The sequence below is a fragment of the Opisthocomus hoazin genome, chromosome 5 (assembly GCF_030867145.1).
Source record: "Opisthocomus hoazin isolate bOpiHoa1 chromosome 5, bOpiHoa1.hap1, whole genome shotgun sequence".
NCBI classification, from domain to species: domain Eukaryota; kingdom Metazoa; phylum Chordata; class Aves; order Opisthocomiformes; family Opisthocomidae; genus Opisthocomus; species Opisthocomus hoazin.
Genome location: NC_134418.1, coordinates 85244166 through 85264106, shown reverse-complemented (window position 1 = coordinate 85264106; position 19941 = coordinate 85244166). Strand labels below are relative to the sequence as shown.

Genomic DNA, 19941 nt, shown 5'->3' with positions numbered 1-19941 from the left:
GCTGCTCGGTAACGCGGCCTCGTTACCACAACGGAGGCGCGCGCGGCCCCGCCCTGCGTCGCCATGGCAACCGCCGCCGCGCCGGGCCCGGGCCTACCTTACAACCGCGGCTATAAGGGCGGTGCGGCCCGGAGCCGGGGGACCAGCGTGGCCCACCGCACCCCCGGGAGCGGGCTGCCAGCCGGCGATGGCGGGCGGGCTGAGGAGGCTGGCGGGCGCGGGGAGCGGCCGGGTGCTGCAGGACAAGCTGGAGGCCTGGTACCGGGACTACGAGGTGGGCCGCATCTGCCGGGGGGGGAGCGGGGGGGCGGAGCGGGAGGCCGCGGTGCCCGGGTCGTGAGGCGGTTTCACGGTGACGGCAGGAGCAGCCTTTACCCCACCGCAGCCGAGAGCCGCAGCGGGGCTGCGAAAAGCCCCCTCGGGCCATTGAGCCGCGCAGGGGACCGGTTTTGCAGCAGTTGATCCCAGGGCTGCAGCCGTTCCCCGTTTTTCCTCATGACCCGGTTTGCTGAATGTGAGGGTGGGAAGTTAGAAGTGGTGCTTCACAGAATCATAGAATGGTTTGGGTTGGAAGGGACCTTAGAGATCGTCTGGTTCCAGCCCCCCGGCCATGAGCAGGGACATCTTCCACCAGCCCAGGGTGCTCAGAGCCCCATCCAACCTGGCCTTGAACCCTGCCAGGGAGGGGGCAGCCACAGCTTCTCTGGGCAGCCTGGGCCAGTGTTTCACCACCCTCATGGGGAAGAATTTCTTCCTCATATCTGATCTAAATCTGCCCTCTTTTAGTTTAGAGCCGTTCCCCCTTGTCTTATCACTACACCCCCTCGTGAAAAGCCCCTCTCCATCCTTCCTGTAGCCCCTTCAGGCACTGGCAGCTGCTCTAAGGTCCCCCCGGAGCCTTCTCTTCTCCAGGCTGAACAGCCCCAGCTCCCTCAGCCTGTCCTCGTAGGAGAGGTGCTCCAGCCCTCGGATCATCTTTGTGTCCCTCCTCTGGCCCTGCTCCAACACATCCATGTCCTTCCTATGCTGGGGGCTCCAGAGCTGGACGCAGGACTCCAGGTGGGGTCTGACGAGAGCGGAGTCAAGGGGCAGAATCCCCTCCCTCGCCCTGCTGGCCACGCTTCTCCTGATGCAGCCCAGGGTATGGTTGGCTTTCTGGGCTGCAAGTGCACATTGCTGACTCATGTTGAGCTTCTCATCCACCAGGCGTTGAGGTGTTTGAGGTGTAAGGACCGAGTGTGGGTCAGATAAGAGCTTTGTTGGGGCGTGCTAGGTGAAAGAGCAGCGTATGGGGGGGCTGTGGATGAGGGCGTGTGTGCTCAGAGGGAATTGCCTGGGCACGGTCAGCAAAATGTGAGGGAAAAAAGGTGTTGAAGGTGAAAATGGGGTCATCCAGCTTCCCAGCTGTTCTGGTGGGAAATCTGTTAGCGTGGAGAATGGCTGCTGGGAGACCTGGACAGGATGGAGAGCTGGGCACAGAGGAACCTGGTGAGGTTCAACAAGGGCAAGTGCAGGGTCCTGCACCTGGGGAGGAACAACCCCATGCACCAGTACAGGCTGGGGCGGACCTGCTGGAGAGCAGCTCTGCGGAGAGGGACCTGGGCGTCCTGGGGGATGACAAGTTAACCATGAGCCAGCAGCGTGCCCTGGCTGCCAAGAAGGCCAATGAGATCCTGGGGTGCATTAGGAGGAGTGTGGCCAGCAGGTCGAGGGAGGTTCTCCTTCCCCTCTACACTGCCCTGGTGAGGCCCCACCTGGAGTACTGTGTCCAGTGCTGGGCTCCCCAGTTCAAGAAAGATGAAGAGCTACTGGAGAGAGTCCAGCGGAGGGCTGCGAGGATGAGGAGGGGACTGGAGCATCTCTCCTACGAGGAGAGGCTGAGGGAGCTGGGCTTGTTCAGCCTGGAGAGGAGAAGGCTGAGAGGGGACCTTATCAATGCCTATAAATATCTGCAGGGTGGGTGTCAGGAGGACGGGGCCAGACTCTTTCAGTGGTGCCCAGCGACAGGACAAGGGGCAACAGGCGCAAACTGAAGCAGAGGAAGCTCCAGCTGAACCCGAGGAAGAACTTCTTCCCTCTGAGGGTGACGGAGCCCTGGCCCAGGCTGCCCAGGGAGGCTGTGGAGTCTCCTTCTCTGGAGATATTCCAGCCCCGCCTGGACGCGGTGCTGTGCAGCCTGCTGTGGGTGACCCTGCTTGGGCAGGGGGTTGGGCTGGGTGACCCACAGAGGTCCCTGCCAACCCCGACCAGTCTGTGAGACAGTATGGCTGCAGAATGTCTTCACAAGCAGGTGGGAGCAGAGAGGTGTGGGTACGGGTGAGGAGAATGCTGGACGAGGATGCAATGGAATGTGTGAAGGAGGAAGAGGTAATAAGAGACTTGAGGAGACAAAACAATGGAAGCAGGAGAGAAGGGGTAATATCTAAGGAAAGAGGAGATGAAGGAAACCGAGATTAGACAATTGTGAATTTTCTCAGCAGAAAATCTTGGCAGGGTTCTTGCTCCTGTGTCCCCAGGTTTCACTAGCTTCAGGAGAGCTGATTTGGTTGTGAGCCTGTAACCATCTACCATGTGCTGAGCAGAGAGTGCAGTGTTTTCAAGGGAAGTCAGTTCTGGTTTTTACTTCATCGTATGTATGAGTTACAGCGTATTAATTGCCAGTCACACTCTCTGCAGAATACATGGCAAAGGACAATTTTAAGGAGGAGTATGGGGGTAGCTTGTAAAGCTACCAGAGGATGTAGAACAGAGGCACTCATTTCAAAATCTTCCGAATGGTTGGTGGAGCTGGAGCTCAGGAGGGCTGAGCAATGGTGGGAGCTGAACTCTCCGTGACGAGTGAGGTGAGGGTAGTCTCTGAGTTCTGGGGAGATGAGGGTGAGCAGCTTCAGGCTGCTGTTGCAGAGCAGGAGGAGCTGGCAGATGGAAGCACCGTGGGTGTCGTGTCGGTGTAATGAGCTGGAAAAATGCACTTTGCAGTGGTGTTCTGGTGGAGGTTAGCAGGGCGAGGCTGTGCTCCTTGAGGCCAGAGAACAGCGTGCTGTAACAATCAGAATGCAAGCTGACAGGGGCACGAATGGGAGTTTTAGCTGTTTTGGAAGCTTGTAAAAACCATATGGAGCCGTTAAAGCCTGAAGACCTAGAGGGTGATCTATGCTGAAGATGGTGCTCAGGTTACGGACAAAGATTAAGGAAGCAGGTACGAAGCATGCTCTCTCTTGGTGGGTGCGGTAGGATCGTGGACAGATTAACCCCCTCAGCTCCTCCTTTTCAGAATTGTGTTTGCTGAAAGTGGTGTAGTTTTGCTGTTCTTTTGTTTCCTAGGTGTAATGCTGGATCTTGCCCATTCTTCAGGAGTATTTGTTTCAGTTGGTAACTCCCAAAAATCAGATGAAATTGGATGAAGGCCTCATGTGGCTGTTGACAAAGCAAGATAATAACCATATATGCATTGTTTCAGCTAATATGGAAAATCAGATTTTGGACTAACATGTTTTTTCATCTAACAGTCTCCTATCTTATTTTAAAAACTCTCTTGAAAGATTTTAACACGGATCCACGATTATTATAATTCTTCTTTTAGAGATATTTGTGCTTCCATCTCCTTTATGAATGGGGAAGGAAATAAGTCTTCTCAAGTAGTGAATTAACTGGGTGGTAGAAGTCCTGATGTCTTTGTTTGCCTATTAACAATGTGAACCTTTTAAAGATGAATATTCTAGCGGATGCAATAAGAAAAGGTTGTGAAGATGTAGTTATAGGAGAAAAAAGTCATGATCATAAAAGGAATAATTTTAAGTAAGAAAGCCCAGGCAGATGTATTAATACACATTCATTTACAGATTAATTCCTGCGATCAGAATCTGAACCGATGCTGTGAAATAATAGAATTGACCTCTGAGATTCAAGGACAGCTCTTCACAATTCTCAATGAAACATCTCGAGAAGGTAAATCAGTGCCTTGTCTTACTACTAACAGGTTTGACATGTGTCATCTTTTCAAGCTCTGACTCTTTCTGGACGTTTTATCACTATTTCCTAACATGTGTGTTTTCTTAGGTGGGCATTATGCAGGTGTGGAAACAATAAAAACTCGTCTCCTGCCATGGCTAGGGACTTGTTTTTCCTGTGCTACTTCAGGAAGGCCCTTTGAAACCAACTTCTCTCTTGCTCAGGTATGTAGGAAATAGATTTTAAGGAGATAGAATGGTGTGAATTTGTACCTGCAGGAGAGCTTTAATGACTTTCTGTTAATAATAGCCTCCCTCCCTGTTTTTGGCTTAATGAAATATGTCCTTAGGTACTCATGGAGACATTTCCTTTGAAAGGGAAATCAAAGAGGTCATTAAAGTTACTTTTGGCCTTCTGGGGCTTGTGCTGTTTCACAACAATGAGTGACAACATGGAGGAATTTTCTTTGTAAGAGAAGCTACGTTCTTGTACTGCTTTGCTTTTCTAGGTAAAGAATTACACTACATTTACACTTGCAAAGGCATCACAGAGGTATTTATGCCATATCACTATTAATAAAAACCTAATGCTATGTGAAAATACATGTGTAAGCCAAAGATTGTATAAACTCCATGCATTTGTCTGTGAGCTCCTTTTATTTATTTTTTTTTTAAGAAAAAAAAAAATATCTTTGTTTTGTATCTGAGTATTATAGTATCTCCAGAAGGGGGGTGGGGGGGTGGGGAAGGTGCTCATGTCCATCGTGATACCACCATACACCTGACTTGATGTTTGGAGTTTGTAGGTGTTTGGCATTTACTGAAGGGGTTGTAGTACTAACAGTTCGGCAGAAAAGACAGATCTGCTGGGGCTTCGTGGGTTGAAAGAAAATAAGAGCGTGGGTTGAGGCAGATTAGGGGAAAATATTGAAGATTTCGAGATTTGACAATGATGTCTTCGTGTTCTCCAACTTCTCATTTTTATACCTCTTCTGTCAAAATCTTTCACAATTAACATAAAGACAAATGAAAAATGATATTCCTTAACAGTCAGGTTCTAGTGTATTGCAGGAGTAGGCTTCAGCCAAAAACCCCACAAAATGTTGTTACTAAATGACAGTACACCTGGTACACCAGTTATGGATTTGTCATTGCATGTGAAATTCAAAATTTAAAGAAAAGCCTGCTGCACAGTTACTTATTTAATTCTGGTAGTACCGAGCAAATCTGTAGACTGTTAAAGACAGGGCTGCATGTGTGATAGTGTGCTTTCTGCAATGACAAAAGTTGCCTCCTCTGTTCTAATAACTTTATCTTACTTTGTGTGCATGAATTCCCAAAAACTTTACTTTGTGATATAGTCAGTCAGAAGATGACTGACTGGGAAAAAGCCCATGGAACACAACTGCAAGAACACTTTATTCAGGTGAGGTGTATACAAGTAGTAAGTCTGCATGTGCAGACCTTCCACGTTCTCTATCATGAGGTGCAAATGAAATGAATATTTATAATTGAGTCTTTGTTTTCTGTGCCTGGAAGCCATCGCTTATGTTTCTAGAAGGTATGCAGTTGCTTTTGTTTCCAGTTACTTTAGAAATGGCCTTTACTGAAATGTTTAGAAATACAGCTGCTGATAATGCTGTCCTACATTGCTGAAGGATGCTGTAAGGTGGAACATTCAAGCAGTGTGATTTTGTGTTTCGTTGTAGGATTCAATCGAGAAAGAGAGGCAGCTGAGAGAGCTGGGAGAGCTGGCCAGCAATCAGACTCTTCAGCTGCAGGAGCTGCAGGAAGAACTGACTTCAACTCGTCTGCAGCTCAACCACGTGCAACAAGAGTAGGGGAACTAACTGATTCTTGCTTGTTTTTGGTTTTCAACAAGCAGTATTTTTCTCTTCACATCTAACTACTGATGGAGATTTGTAAAATGTTTCATTTCTGGCTTAAAATCAGAGCTTTGGAATACATCTAGGTTCTGGATTGTCTGTGTGTGTCCAAAGTGGGATGCAAACGATATGCTCATACCCACGTTCATAAATTGACTTGGGAGGTTTTGCTGCTGACAGAGGAGCTGGAAAACATGCCAGTATTCTAGACAAAAGGGTTTTGTGTAGTGCATGACCATCCTAGTGGAACTGTGGCCAATGAACTGTTGCATGCTGAGCAAACCTTGATAAAAATCGATTGAGCAGCTATAGTGCAACACTTATTGAAGGACCTGCAACATGTCATAACTAGTTATGGTATGTAATTGGTATGTGAACGTCTGAGAAGATCAAAACTACTGTGGTAAGGTGGAGGAAGAGAGACAGATTTTCAAATAAGTGACTAGGACTGAACAGGTTTTGTCCAGTTGCATAAAACACATTTTGTGGAGCACTGTAGTCTTGATGTGACTTAATTGCTTCAGAAACAAATTTTTCCAGTTAGTGACAGTTCCAGAGCCATTTCAGAGGTAGCTCTGAGTGACAGACATTCTCATGCATCCTGTTAGTGTGAGAACAGCAGATGTTTGCAGTTCTCGGGTCAAATACAATAAGTGATATAATTTAATGCTCTTACTAAGCGATTCCAAGAATATCAAGTTCTCAGAACTGTGAAGGTAGATTAAAGAGGTTTGACAGAATACTTCATCCTGTATCCTAATCTTGCAGATATCTCCCTCTTTTGAAGAGTTGTAGAATCACAGAATGATTTGGGTTGGAAGGTACATCAAAGATCATCTAGTCCACCCCCCCGCCATGGGCAGGAACCCCTTGCACCAGACCAGGGTGCTCCAAGCCCTGTCCAACCTGGCCTTGAACACTGCCAGAGAGGGGGCAGCCACAGGTTCTCTGGGCAATCTGGGCCAGGGCCTCACTGCCCTCACAGTGAAGAATTTCTTCCTTATGTCCAATCTGAACCTCCTCTCTTTCAGTTTAAAACCATTACCACTTGTCCCATCACTAGGACAGAGGTAAAAAGTAAAGTCTCTCTCCAGCTTTTATTCTAAGCCCCCTATAAGTATTGAAAGGCTGCAATAAGGTCTCCCTGAAGCCTTCTCCAAGCTGAACAACCCCAAATCTCTCAGCCTTTCTTCATAGGAGAGGTGTTCCAACCCTCGGATCACTTTTGTGGCCCTCCTCTGGACCTGCTCCAACAGGTCCATATCTTTCTTGTACTGAGGACCCCAGAGCTGGATGTAGTACTCTGGGTAGGGTCTTACAAAAGGGGAGTAGAGGAGGAGACTCATCTCCCTTGACCTGCTGGCCGTGCTTATGTATGCAGCCCAGGATATGGTTGGCTCTTTGGGCTGCGAATGCACATTGTCAGCTCACTTCTAGTTTTTCATCTACCACGGTCTCCAAGTCATCCTCTGTAGGGCTGCTCTTAATCCAGTTCTCCCCCAGTCAGTGCTGATACTGATGATTGCACTGATCCAGATCCATCACCTTGCACTTGGCCTTGTTGAAGTTCATGAGATTCACATGGACTCACTCTTCGACCCTGTCAAGGTCCCTCTGGATGTCATCCCTTCCCTCAAAAGTATTAACTGCCCCCATTCAGCTTGGTGTCACCCACAGCCTTGCTGACGGTGCACTCAATCCCCCCGCCAGTGTTGTTAATTAAGATACTGAAGAGTACCAGTCGCAATACAGACCCCTGAGGGATGCCACTTGTCACTAATTTCTATTTGGACACTGAGCTGTTGACTGCAACTCTTTAGGCATGACAGTCCAGCCAATTTCTTACCTATCAATTAGTCCAGCCATCAAATTCATATCTCCAGTTTAGAGACAAGGATGTTGTGTGGGACCATGTCAAAGGCCATACAGAAAAGGCGAGGCAGATGACATCAGTTGCTCTTTCCTTATTTACCAATGCATTTTAGTATTTGTTATGTCTCATCTTGGACGAAGGCAGGCATTCTAATTTGTCACCATCAAAAAAGTCTCTCAGTCAACTCTGAGTTAAAGATCGTGCATCCCTTTGAAAAGAAGATAAGAGGACAATAAAATCTTTTGATCTCACAGTATACATTAAATAGCGAAAGGGACAAGGTGGGACAGAGAAGGACCCCACAACATTTGGGGGAGAGAGAGGTTTTTTGTTCTTGGCATTTCAACTGGTTTGCCAGAATTAGGTAATATTGCAAAATAATTCCAGCCTGGAAGGTTTAATAAGTCAAGGGGTTGTCTTCTGTTGAGAATTCTAACTATGGAGAAAAGTTATAGGAGTACTACTCTAAATGGAAGCTTGCTACTAGGGTGTTTAGGCTTGTGCCAAGGTCTAATCAAACTTAACAAAGCCAAATGACTCCCTTTGAAGTAAATGAGGTCAAGGGGACTTTTTCTGATCTTCTGCACAGAGGACCTGTTACATAGCTTGGCAGGAAGAGATTTTGATAAACATGGTTGTAATTAGTAAAAGCCAATATGGTAGCTTGAATCAGTTACCTCAAGACCTTGTAGTGTCCTTGGTGCAGGGGGCTCTTAAAAATAAGTTAAACAGGCAACTGGCCAAAAATTACACAGGTGGAGTTGTTCTTGCCTTGAATTTCAAGGCAATGTGACCAAATGAGTTGGGCTCAACCCAAGGGCTGGGAGAGCTGTGAGGGACTTTGTCGTTAATGAATTGTTTGAAACTGGAGGGTAGTGGTGGGCTGCTTTATCCAAACAGCATTAAGCAGATACGTGACACAAATTCTCCAGGCTGTTGTAGTTTCTCCTGAGAAACAGGCCGAAGATGCCTATTTTAGTTTTAAATGTTTAGATGGTGGAGTTTAAAACACTAGTTACAGCTTTAAAATGAAAGTGGGTTATAAAAACTGTTCTGATTTTTCTAAGAACTAGTTTGCTATGTTTGTTCCCATTATTTGTTTTGTAGCATCTACGTCTCTTTAACAGATAAGTCATAGTGCTCTCTTTTTGTTTCAGATTAATACTTGGCAGTAGACTGAATGAACAATAAAACCAGGGAAACTCTAATTACTACATAGTTTGGATTAGCATGGAAAGGATGAGCGTTAAGGCTTACAAAAATCAGCATTGGTAATTTGTAAACGTATCTGTGATAAAGTTGTTTTTTTCCTTTTGGTATTTAGTTTTTCTTGCAAAGAAAGAAACATTCACTTTCAGTGGTGGCTTTTCTTATGTTTGTGACTAGCCATAGGACTTGTGATGAACAATGAAAGACGCAGGTATTGCTGCTGCTTTCAGTCGGTCGTGTGCTCTCCTGCTTTTGTTTTTTTTCCCCTCTCCTGAGAAAGGCAGACCTGTAATTAAACATCTGGCTGTGTTTGTGATCATTATCTGCTGTTACGATGAAAAGATGAAAGCTTTGTGGATCTTGCAACAGTGACATAAAGACCATCAAAAAGTGCTTTAACACTTTCTGAAACATCCCCATGTGAACAGGGTTAAATGGCAAAAAGAAAATAATGCAGTAGTGAAATGATTACAGTTTATTTATCCTTTCTGTTCGGTAGTTATTGACACTGCATTGTCTGTTGTGGCAATTTAAGGCAAGCCTAACTAGTGCATTGTATATTATATAGGACTTTTTCCACCTTTTTTTTTTGAGGGGGGGGGGTGTCTGTAAATATAATGATAATTTATATTTACATAATGATTTTCCTCTATCTCTAGAACTCGTCTTCCCAAATCTACTTTCCTTTCCTTGTTGTTCATGATATTAGAATTCTTTAGCCCTCTTTTACTACTTCTCTGCTAGAAGACCTTGCTGGAGGAGCTGGCTAAGGATGTCCATGGGATTGTAATAGTCTCTGCAGCTTTTCCCACCCGGATTAGGAGGACAGTCTTTGCTTTTAGTAGATGTGCTGGCCTTATTACCTGTGGTCCTCTCAGACAGCCTACTCCTTGAAGAGCTGGAACAGAAAACTTGTCAGTTGATAGGTGTTACAGCTTTCATTGGTTCAGGTCCTCAAAAATCTCACTGGGGTCCTTCTGTAATGCAAAGGATGGACAGACTGAATGCCTCCAAAATTAATAGAAAGCATCCATTTATTTTTTTCCTTTTGAGGAAAACAACAGTAATATCTGTGTTAGGAGGGAAAGCAGAGATGTTGTTGTTAAAAACACTGTTTCTAATATTAAGTAAGAGTAAAGGACAGAAGATAAACTTGCTTATCTTGTTGTCTGCCAATGTTTAAGAAGCACTGCTTCTCTTGGGGAGAACAGGGGAGGAAACGTTGCCTTTTGGCAATACTTGAATAACGTCATTGGTGATATCCTTTGACTGACTAATATATTTCAGCAAAGAAAAGAACCAGAGGACCTGATGTAAGAAAATACCTGGAGTCTTACACTGTAGGAGAGAAAACTGAGCTGGTTTGGTTAACATCTTGAATATAAGAAAGAAACTGGTTTCTTTCTGAGACCTCAGCATCTGAGCTGGTGCAAGGACACCAAATATTAACCAGTGATCTCTCCTGTAATGTGGTGTATCCAGTCTCCTGCCACAATACATGTTCACATTTTAAAGTGTAATTGAGAGTATGCTGCTTTTTTTAAACTCTTGATTTCCCTGTATTTCGGCATAAGGAGCTTGCTCAATATTTCTCCTCTTTTTCTGTTCTTTTTGTTTGATGATGAGGATTAATTGATAGGTGGTTTGCGTTGATAGAAGGACACCTTGTGACTGACTTTATTCTGTGTGGTTAAGGCTGAAGACTTCCCGTGCCCAAGGAAAGGATGCCCTGAGGAAGTTAGATCGTCTGAGTGACTATGAGCAGCAGATTGAAATACTGCGGGATGAGATTTCTATCCTGGATGCCCAAAAGTCTGTTCTCCAGAGCAGGTAGAGGCGTTATTCAGAGACGTCACTGAATCAGAGAAGTTGTTCATGTTGATTAGAATCAATTCCCACCTCATTTGAAATTCAAGTATAAATAAAAGCTAAGCTTTTGTACTTTGTTGTGAAGGAACATAAACTCTTTAACTGGTTTCTCCTAGTGCCCAAATATTTTAATTTCAGGCAGCTCTGTTGAGTTTCTGGCAAAACAGCAAAGAGAGCAGCTTTACAAAATACACTGAAAGCAAATGCACGAGATAAAAAGAGATGGTTAGGGTTTTTTAAGTCCTCTTTGAATGCTGTACTATTACAGGGCAGAGCTTGTGGTTATATTCTCACTTGTTTGACTTTACAACTTTTCAGTGGTACTGAAAGAGGAACACATCTCCTAAGTATTACTTGTTAAAAGTGTGTTTCCCCAGAACAAATTGCTTAGCTCTACACACTTTTGGGAATTATTCTAATTTTATTGTTCAGACTCATAAAATGTATTGACACAAATGCTTTCATATTAGACTAACCAGCTGCAGCTTTACTTCTTTAATTATATTGGCTCAAAAATCTCAGCTTTCCCTGATAATTAAATTGACACAAAACACTGTGCACTTGGCAAAAGTATCTGAGGACGGTGCAGTGACCTCACGCTTCTTTATACGTCTGTCGTAGGCTTGCACGGAGCCGTTCTCCTTCCCCAAGGCACAGAGAGAAGTTGTCACCTAGTCCACTTCACCCAAGGAGCTGCTCTCCTGGCCGAGCCAGGCGTATGAATGCTTCGCGTCGCGCCTGCCTGGTAGCTCGCTTTGGTGACATCTATGCTCAAGAACGCTTGGATGCAGAGACCCTGTTGAGGACATACATCAGTGACACAGAGATGGTGCAGAGGATAATATACATTGCAGCTTTGGTAAGAAAAAAAACGTCCTGTTTTACAGGCCAGAAGTGTTTTATAAAATATTATGGCTGGACTGGATGAAATTGTGTGTAAATTGGCATTTCTGTGAGGTATGGAGAAGAAAGCTTCGCTGCTTTTCTCCCTTTTTATTTTCCTTTCTTTCCCTGACACTTTTACATGGAACTCTCAATTTAGTGTCCTCTTCTGACTGTCCTGTCCCAACATTAGAAGAGGGTCAGTGATCTACAGTACGGGTGCTAAAAGGGGTGCAGAAGAAGACTGAATGGCTCTGAAAGGTAGATGGTTCCTGCACGAAACCACACTGCCTTGTTTAGATGAATTCTTTTGGGAATACAGCATTTCAGAAAGCTAAAAATCTTTCTGTATCGTGCTTCCCTCTTGCCCGTAGCTATGTGCTTTTCTAGTTCTATTGGATCTCTTGAAGTTACTGAGATACCTCATGTTTACTGTGAGCTCAGTCTGAAGAAACTTGTTTTAATTTTTCTGTACTTAATCTTCTGTCCTATAAAATTGATGTAGTACATACCTGTGTCAGAGAGGCAGTGTGTCTCTCAAGGTGTGTGATCCCAAGCACATTTAACTTACTGGAGTGGGTTTTTTTTTCCCCCCAACTGTCATTCAGTTTACACTCTCCAATTCAACCTTTCTTCCTGAACACACATGAGGTGCTCCTGTCTGACACATTAGGCTGTGGCACGTACAATGCTGTTACTGAATTCTGCTCTTGATATCTTTGAATGCGATTCCATTGATCGTGGGTGTGTGATGGAATCCTACATAAAAATAGGTTAGGTGGGGAAACTTTTCAGTCCTGTCTTCTGCAAATAAATCACACTTGATTTAATCGGAGAGGTCCTCCCAGATGAATACTATTTTTAACTTTCACTTCTACAGCAGTGTTTTATATTCCTCCTTGCGATGATGATACTGGGTTAATTCATCCTCTCAGATAATTGAGAAAAAATTAATCTCAGTCTCCCGGATTTAACTAGACGTTCTTTATGTTTGCAGGAGTCTTTTCATGCAGCAAAGATGGCCTACAGGCAGTTCAAAATACGTGTGAGAGAGACACTGTCTCTAGGTCACTCGGGGCCGGAGTCGCTTGAAGATGCTGTCCTGGATTACATACTTCGCCACGAGGACCTGTATGACGTTCAAGCCAGTGTCAATGTAAGTCAAGGGCAATGGGGAAGGGAGGTGTTGATCTATTTCAGTAGCTAGTAAATTTGGAGTGTGTAAACTAGAAATGCACTGAAAGCTGAAGAAGGAAAAAGTTTATTGCAAGGATTCTATGTCTTGGAGCAGTTTATTTTCTGAAATACTATTGTGGTATGGCCCAATAATCACTTGTTTTATTTGCCTGTGACTAGAATGTCTGTCTGCCAGAATAGTATTTTTGGCAAAATACAGTGTAACCGTCTTAATCAAATAAATGTAAGCTAAATTTCTTATTTTTCTTAAATTCTGTGCTCTACTGAAAAAAACGAATCTCCTCCTAAGATTGATGTCAGTGATATAGCTCATACTTTATTTGTAAAATAACAACATATTCTTTCTGAAGTGAATATTTACTGGGATAGCCTAAGACAACATTGCTGGGAGCTTCTCATACTGATTTTTAAATGTAGAAAGCTGAAAGGCATATTAAGGAGGGGTTTCCCTACTTTCCTGTGAATAAAAGTGTTGGTGAGCTCAAATGATTCAATTGTATTTGTTTCCAGGAAGTGATTCGCTCCATGAACATCAGCCCAAAGATTTCATTTCCACCAGAAATCGATTTCATTGTGATCAGCACTTTGATTCGAGCACTGTGCCATGTGGCTTTTTCAATGCAGACTCTTGTTCCTCCTCTTGATGTTGCCATCGGTACTGATGGAGAACTTTTCAGTGAGACCAAGTAAGAACACTTATTTTCAGTCAGATTCTTACTGTTTAAAAAATCCAGCAGGTTGTATAGTCTTCTTCCTTCCTAATTAATGTAAAGCTTTAAGCTTGATGCTGAAGATGAATTTGGGGCAAACACTCCTGATTTGTAGTGAATTTGGTACGTCTTTAAGGTTTATGATGGTATATAAGTGCTGGGATACAGACCAGTGTTAACAGCAATTTTCTGGATGAACTTCAGTCTCTTGAGCATATTTAATTTATCCTTTAAGAGGAAAATTATCATCGGCTTTCCTTTCCTTGTTTAGTCTCTCTCTGTCTCCAGTGTTTGTAAAATGTGTGCATCTTTGTTCCTCCTTGCTGGTCCGTTTAGTAAAAGTCAGGTTTACTGAGATCTGGCAGTTGATGTCTGATACCAGGATTGTCAACATGCGTGCTGTGACCTCCAGGCTGTGGCTGCTGTACAGCATATGGATCTTCATACACTCCCATCTCTTCTGGTTTAGAGCTAAACAAAAAGAAAAATGCCTTTTCAAAATGGGAATTTAGTGTAAAAAGTGGACACCATAACATAGTTTTTTCCATAGGGTCAGGACTGACTGCGTTGTTAGCTGCCAGAGAACTGTAGGGTACTTCCATGCCTTCAAGAAAATTCACGGGATTGATAGCTCCAAAAAAAATTGCCCTCAAAAGCAAGAAAAACCACACCAATAAGGAGGTTTCTAATAATGATTTAAAATAGAATGGAACCAAGGTGGGGAAGAGCTTGAGAAGCCAAGGAGAGAAATAGAGCAGATAAAGGAGAGTACAAAGTCATACATGACTACTTAAAAACCTAGTCCAAACACTGGGCAGTTGGCTGTTTGATACCCACAGATATATGCTGAATTAAGGAGGCAGCAATGCTGTGGGTGCTGGGGGTGCTTTCTCCACCTGCTTGATGTGTGTGGCCTTCAAAAAACAGGTGTAATGTGTTTATATGTGCTGCTGTGGGAGACATATATACACACATCTGCCCATCTATGTAGTTAAATGTGGCATATGTATGTTTACATGTATAGCATGTATATGTGGTACGCAGAGATGGAGCAAGATTTGTAGAAATTGAAATAGCTCTGTTAGTTCTGTGTGATATCATTCTGCAAAAGGGCTGTCATACCCTGTACCTTCCTCCATGCATGCCTCTGTTTACAGCATTGTTTTATATAAATTGCTGTTGTATATACATTACTAATGTGTAGATGCATTGCTCTTTTTAATTTCAGTTATCCGGTATTTTTTTTGAATTTGAATCATCAAAACCAGACACGTATTATTCAGCCAGTGTTGCCGACTTAGGGAGGTAATACATATCTGGCATGTTAATATAGGCCTTCAAAATAATTTTTCTTTGCTAAGAAGTCACTGTTTCATTATCAATATCTGAGGATCTTGCTAGTAAAATTGCCTCTTATGTCTCCTAAGATACTAGGATGTGACTTTATAGTTGAGACAGAGTATTTCTGTAATATCCTTTGTAGGGGTCTTGTTTTAGCAGGGTATTTCAGGAAAATGGGGTGACTATGCCTGCCAAAGCGCTGCTCAGGAGATTTAATCTGTCAGTGGACCCAAGGAACGTGACTTGTGTGGGGTTTATGCAAGAATGTGGTCTAGTGGCCTTCTGAAGTGCGAGATGGCTTTATGGGAGTGTCTCTGAGTACAAGCAGGCGGTATATTCTGCCGAGTCGGTCTTACAAATGCATTTCTCCTACAGGTTCACTGAAGGAGTACTTATTTTTGTGATATGGAAATATTGTCAAGAAAGATGTTTATAAGCTGTGACTAGTACTCTGCTTTTTATCAGCATTGATGACTTGAAGCATCATATTTATCTTTTGGCACTTACACGCAGGCATTTCTTGTGCTCTGTGTTTCAACAGGTACCATCGTAGTATTGACTCTGATTTCACAGCTGCCTTGGTGGCCTATCATGTATGGCCTGCTCTGATGGAAAATGATGTTGTAATTGTCAAGGGAGAAGCAGTCACAAAAAGAGGAGCTCTGGTACGGACTTTTGTCAAGGAACACGTTAAGGGAAATCGTTGGATTTAAACACTGTTTTAAAATTTAAGAAGATAAATTCTTGATTGTTTCCTATATGGTTGGAGTTGCCTATATCAAATACCAGTTAGATTTTAGTGCTTCATCCTGTATTTAGGATGAATAGTTCCATTTGCCTTAATGTGTTCATTATGCAGATGGATGATTGTTGGCAGAGCCTGTTCCAAGAAGAAAGTTGACTGTGTTTACTCTCAGTCCTCAAGCCTTGTCTCCAGCATGGCAAGTCTGCTTGCCGAGTCTGTCTTTATTAAATGCCCTCTCTCAAGAGAGGTTTGCCAAACTCTTCTCTTGTAGTGGTCTCGCAGAAGTCGAAGTAGAAGCAGAAGCCGCAGCCGTAGCACCAGTCCTCTTCTGTCTCATCACGTAAGCCCCAGCTGAATGCTTGTAGTATAAACAGCATCAGGTATTTTAAACTCAGAGTGTCGGCAACCTTTTAAAAATGCTGCTGTGCCCCGTGTATGTTTTAGCATTGGGAATAAATGCCTTTTCTGGGTCTGGAATGAGATGAAGCTGAACTGACAGATAGTTATTGCCTGGTATAATTATCAGTGGAGGCACTGTGTGAGAAGTAGATCATAGTTAAATTCTCAGAAGTATCAACTGTGATTCTGTGAATGCTTTCCTCCTACTCCCCCTTGCTTTAGTACCCTTCTGAATAACATCTGATCATGAACTGCATCATCTGGAAGTCATCTCGCAGTACATATACAGCACTTGGTTCCTGCCTCCTGGAATTAGTAATCTAAATTTGCCCTCTAATGCCTTAAAGGAGGAGAAAATCAGTGTAGGGTGGGTAGGAGAGGAAGAGCTGAGATGGTCCTAATAAGAAGTGAAACCTTAACAGAGTTTTGCGTGTGGTATAGTTACACAATATTTTCAATTATTTCGGTAAAAATAATGTTTATTTCTCTAACTGTTAGCCCATCTTCTTAAATTGACATAGGTGCCCTCAGCTTCAAATATGAATATTGAGATGTGAGAGGCTTTGGCTGAGACTCCCTTTTTTGTGTGTGCGCAGGGTGTGAAACAAAATCTAGAGAGCTGTTGAATCTGACTTTGTAGCAGCGGAGCTGCATGGACAGAGTACCGCGTGCAAATTTTCTGAATGTTGATGGGTCCCCAGGTGCCTTTCTTGGGTACAGTTTTTTAGCACACCTGAATTTCCTTTTTTTGTTTGGCTTGCAGCTGTCTCGAAGCCGCAGTCCTTCACCACTGAGGAGTGGAAGCCCAAGTAAGTGGGCGTATTAGTTCATAATGACTCGTGTTTTATCACATTAAGCCCTTGAACGGCTGAGCGAAGAGACAAAAAAACGTGCTGAAGGTCTTTCTAAAATACTTGTCCAAGTCTTATTGTTAAAATGGATAGCCCCTTTCTTTTCTATGTGTAGAAAAAGGCTGAAATTTCCGACTTGGAGGAGAGCTTATTCTTCACTTTGCTCAGACTGCTGTCGTGAGTTCTCTCTGCTGGTTGCCTTTATTGTGGCCCGTTCTATAGTAAGTAAGTTTAGAGATTTAGAAAAAAATAGTTGCACTGAAATGTGTCTTTTTTTCTTCAACAGGGTGTTAACTGAACACGTTCCTGTGATTCAGCACATCCCGATCCAACAACTCACTGGTGCCTTTTCTCTTCAAGAATACCTCCAACCTCACAATAATGTGAACGGCAGTTGTCACTCCAAATGAAGTTTGTGTTCAGTGTGGTTTTTATACAATTATAGAAGGGTTATTTATGATCTTAGAAACTAATTTAACCCTTCTGATTTAAAAAAGAAAATGTATGCAATACAGGATCATACTTACTTGGCAAAATTTACAGAGTGCTGAGGAACCCATGCTGTAATCCTGCAGGTGGAGATAGAATTATTGCATCTAGAATGTTTTCCACAGATACCAAACCAAGCAGTTTATCCTGATAGGATGTTTCATCTAATGTTATGTATGTTGTAGAATGTTGAGGTTACCTGTTACTTGAAAACAGTTTCGTTAATTGCTGCTTATTTGCAATTTTAGACAACAGCAATAATCTTAGGATGTGCCAGTCTCACACAGCATCCTTTTAAATACATCCTTGCGGTAAACTGAATTTTCTAACTACAACACAAGTTGCACAGAACAGTCATAAACTACCCATACTCTAGCAATCCTCAGGGCTTTATTACCATTTACTTACGAAAGCACGTGTGTGCTTTAGCAAGGCAGTAATTGTCCTTGTTAAATTCAATGTTACTTAGAAATGAATATCATAAAAATTTGTAGTTTCAAACTTCGAATATTTTAAAAGTGTGCCACTATTTGTAGGGTTGAAATATTTGCTTGAGGTGGCCTGTTCGGTCTCACTTTTAATGGGCTTTCATACCAGATTGATAGATTTAGTAATTCTTTTCAGCACAGTGGAAAAAACCCCACGGTCCAGTTATCTCTTACTGTGGGCGTTTATTACATTTTAAGCATAAAAATTATAGACCTGAAGAGATTTTATTCTGGCACTTTAAATAGTTTGTTCCCCTTGTAAATGTTTATTTTAATACCAGCGTTTTTGTTTTTGAGAGAACTGATGCTGAGGGTCCAGCCTTAAACACGAGCCGCACAAGTGACTGCTTGGGGCCTTGTGCTTTTGCATCAAAACACAGGATTTGTTGTAATGGAGGTGACTCCACTATCTCATTCCAGCCAATACCTGATGCCTCACAGTTATGTGAAGCTTTCCCCAGATTTGTCTCCACAATTTTGGAATATAAACAATCAGAAGGAGGAAAAACTCCTTTCTGCCTCCTATTAGTCAGCCGATGTGCTGGCATTTCATTAGTACTACTGTAATAACATGAGCAAAAATATTAGTTCTGAAACTATTTAGTCCTGAAAATTAAGTTACAGAAGCAGATTTTGTGAACCCTTTCCAGGAATCTCGTGCAGATTTACACATCCATGTTCTTTCCCTCTACTTCTTGTGTGGCTTGAGACTTTGGCACAAGGCCTGACCAGATTTCAGGCAGACTTCAGCGCTGGTCCCCGTGAGCCATGGCTCAGGTGCGACTCTAGTTTTACGGATGTATTTTCATTGGAATTAGGCCAATTAACAACCAATGAGAGCAAAAATGAGGTCCAATAGAGTTCCTCCTCTAAGAACTTGATTGTTGGTCACAGGTACGGATCTGAGCTTGGAGTAAACTTGCATATTTCTGTACTAATCCTGTGACTAAAAATACCACGGTTCTGGGAAAACTGAGCACCTGCAACTTGCGTGGCAACAGAAGACAATTAGATATCCCGAGTATGCTTTTGAGCAGAAAAATGAAGGATTTCTCAAAATCTACCAAGGGCTAGAGATGTAGGATTTTTAAAAACTAGGTGTTGTATGTTTGTCTTCTGCATGTGATTGCCAAGACACGTCTGTGTTGTGATTTGAGCTGAAGTAAGTTTCCATACCAACTGTGGGAAAACTAAGTGTTCATCAAGGAAGTATGTTTTTCTTGACAAGCATGAGAGGCAGGGTGGTTCCAGATGTGCACACACCTGTGATGCTGCTAGGAACGAGTGTTGTCAAACATCTAAAATTGCCCTAAAAGACAAATTCGCAGTGCTTGGTGGACCATCTCATCTTACACCCCCAGCAGGTGCCTAGAGAACTAGTTAGTCTCAAAATAAAAGAGAAAACTAATGAAGTGTGATGACAGCCAGTGACTTGTTTTGGTAATGAGAAGGCAACTCTAGGGTTTTTTTTTTTTGCGTGATGTTCCAGAGCAAACCATTTTCAGCAAAATAGGAAGTCAGTCCACAGTGTGGCCACACTGAATTAGTTAAGCATGCCTTCCTCTACTCAGGGGTCTTTAACTAATTCAGGTATGTCTTCTGCAGCCTCCTTATAGGAATATACTATTTTGCACTGATTGCCTGCGCAGCTCGTTTAGAGCCAATTAAATCTATAGGTCAGGTAGAATCACAGAATGGTTGGGGTTGGAAGGGACCTCTGTGGGTCATCTAGTCCAACCCCCCTGCCGAAGCAGGGTCACCCAGAGCAGGCTGCACAGGACCTTGTCCAGGTGGGTCTTGAATATCTCCAGAGAAGGAGACTCCACAGCCTCCCTGGGCAGCCTGGGCCAGTGCTCCGGCACCCTCAGAGGGAAGAAGTTCTTCCTCCTGTTCAGCTGGAACTTCCTCTGCTTCAGTTTGTGCCCGTTGCCCCTTGTCCTGTCGCTGGGCACCACTGAAAGGAGTCTGGCCCCACCCTCCTGACACCCACCCTGCAGATATTTGTAGGCATTTATTAGGTCCCCTTGGAGCTTTCTCTTCTCCAGGCTGAAC

At 43.5% G+C, this 19941-nt stretch overlaps 1 protein-coding gene across 2 annotated transcripts; it reads left to right on the top strand.

Moving 5' to 3' along the window:
* Positions 1-53: 53 nt before the first annotated feature.
* Positions 54-19674, top strand: SPATA18 (spermatogenesis associated 18). 2 transcript variants are annotated; one of them, XM_075422002.1, is made up of 12 exons: positions 54-274; positions 3843-3948; positions 4060-4175; positions 5660-5787; positions 10614-10748; positions 11409-11646; positions 12667-12825; positions 13377-13552; positions 15459-15582; positions 15934-16002; positions 16825-16870; positions 17199-19674. In XM_075422002.1, the coding sequence occupies exons 1-12, from the start codon at positions 188-190 to the stop codon at positions 17204-17206; spliced, it is 1392 nt and encodes a 463-aa protein (XP_075278117.1). In that variant the 5' UTR covers positions 54-187; the 3' UTR covers positions 17207-19674. The 2 variants fall into 2 exon arrangements, with proteins under 2 accessions (XP_075278117.1, XP_075278116.1); XM_075422001.1 differs by lacking the exon at positions 17199-19674 and having other exon boundaries at positions 16825-16887.
* Positions 19675-19941: the final 267 nt, after the last annotated feature.

Bases quoted from the DNA above. Each gene is read 5' to 3' on its own strand.
- SPATA18 (XM_075422001.1), top strand. From the start codon at position 188: ATGGCGGGCGGGCTGAGGAGGCTGGCGGGCGCGGGGAGCGGCCGGGTG. The intron at 5,788-10,613 runs GTAGGGGAACTA...TGTGTGGTTAAG, and splicing joins CTCAACCACGTGCAACAAGA to GCTGAAGACTTCCCGTGCCC. The intron at 16,003-16,824 runs GTAAGCCCCAGC...TTTGGCTTGCAG, and splicing joins GTCCTCTTCTGTCTCATCAC to CTGTCTCGAAGCCGCAGTCC.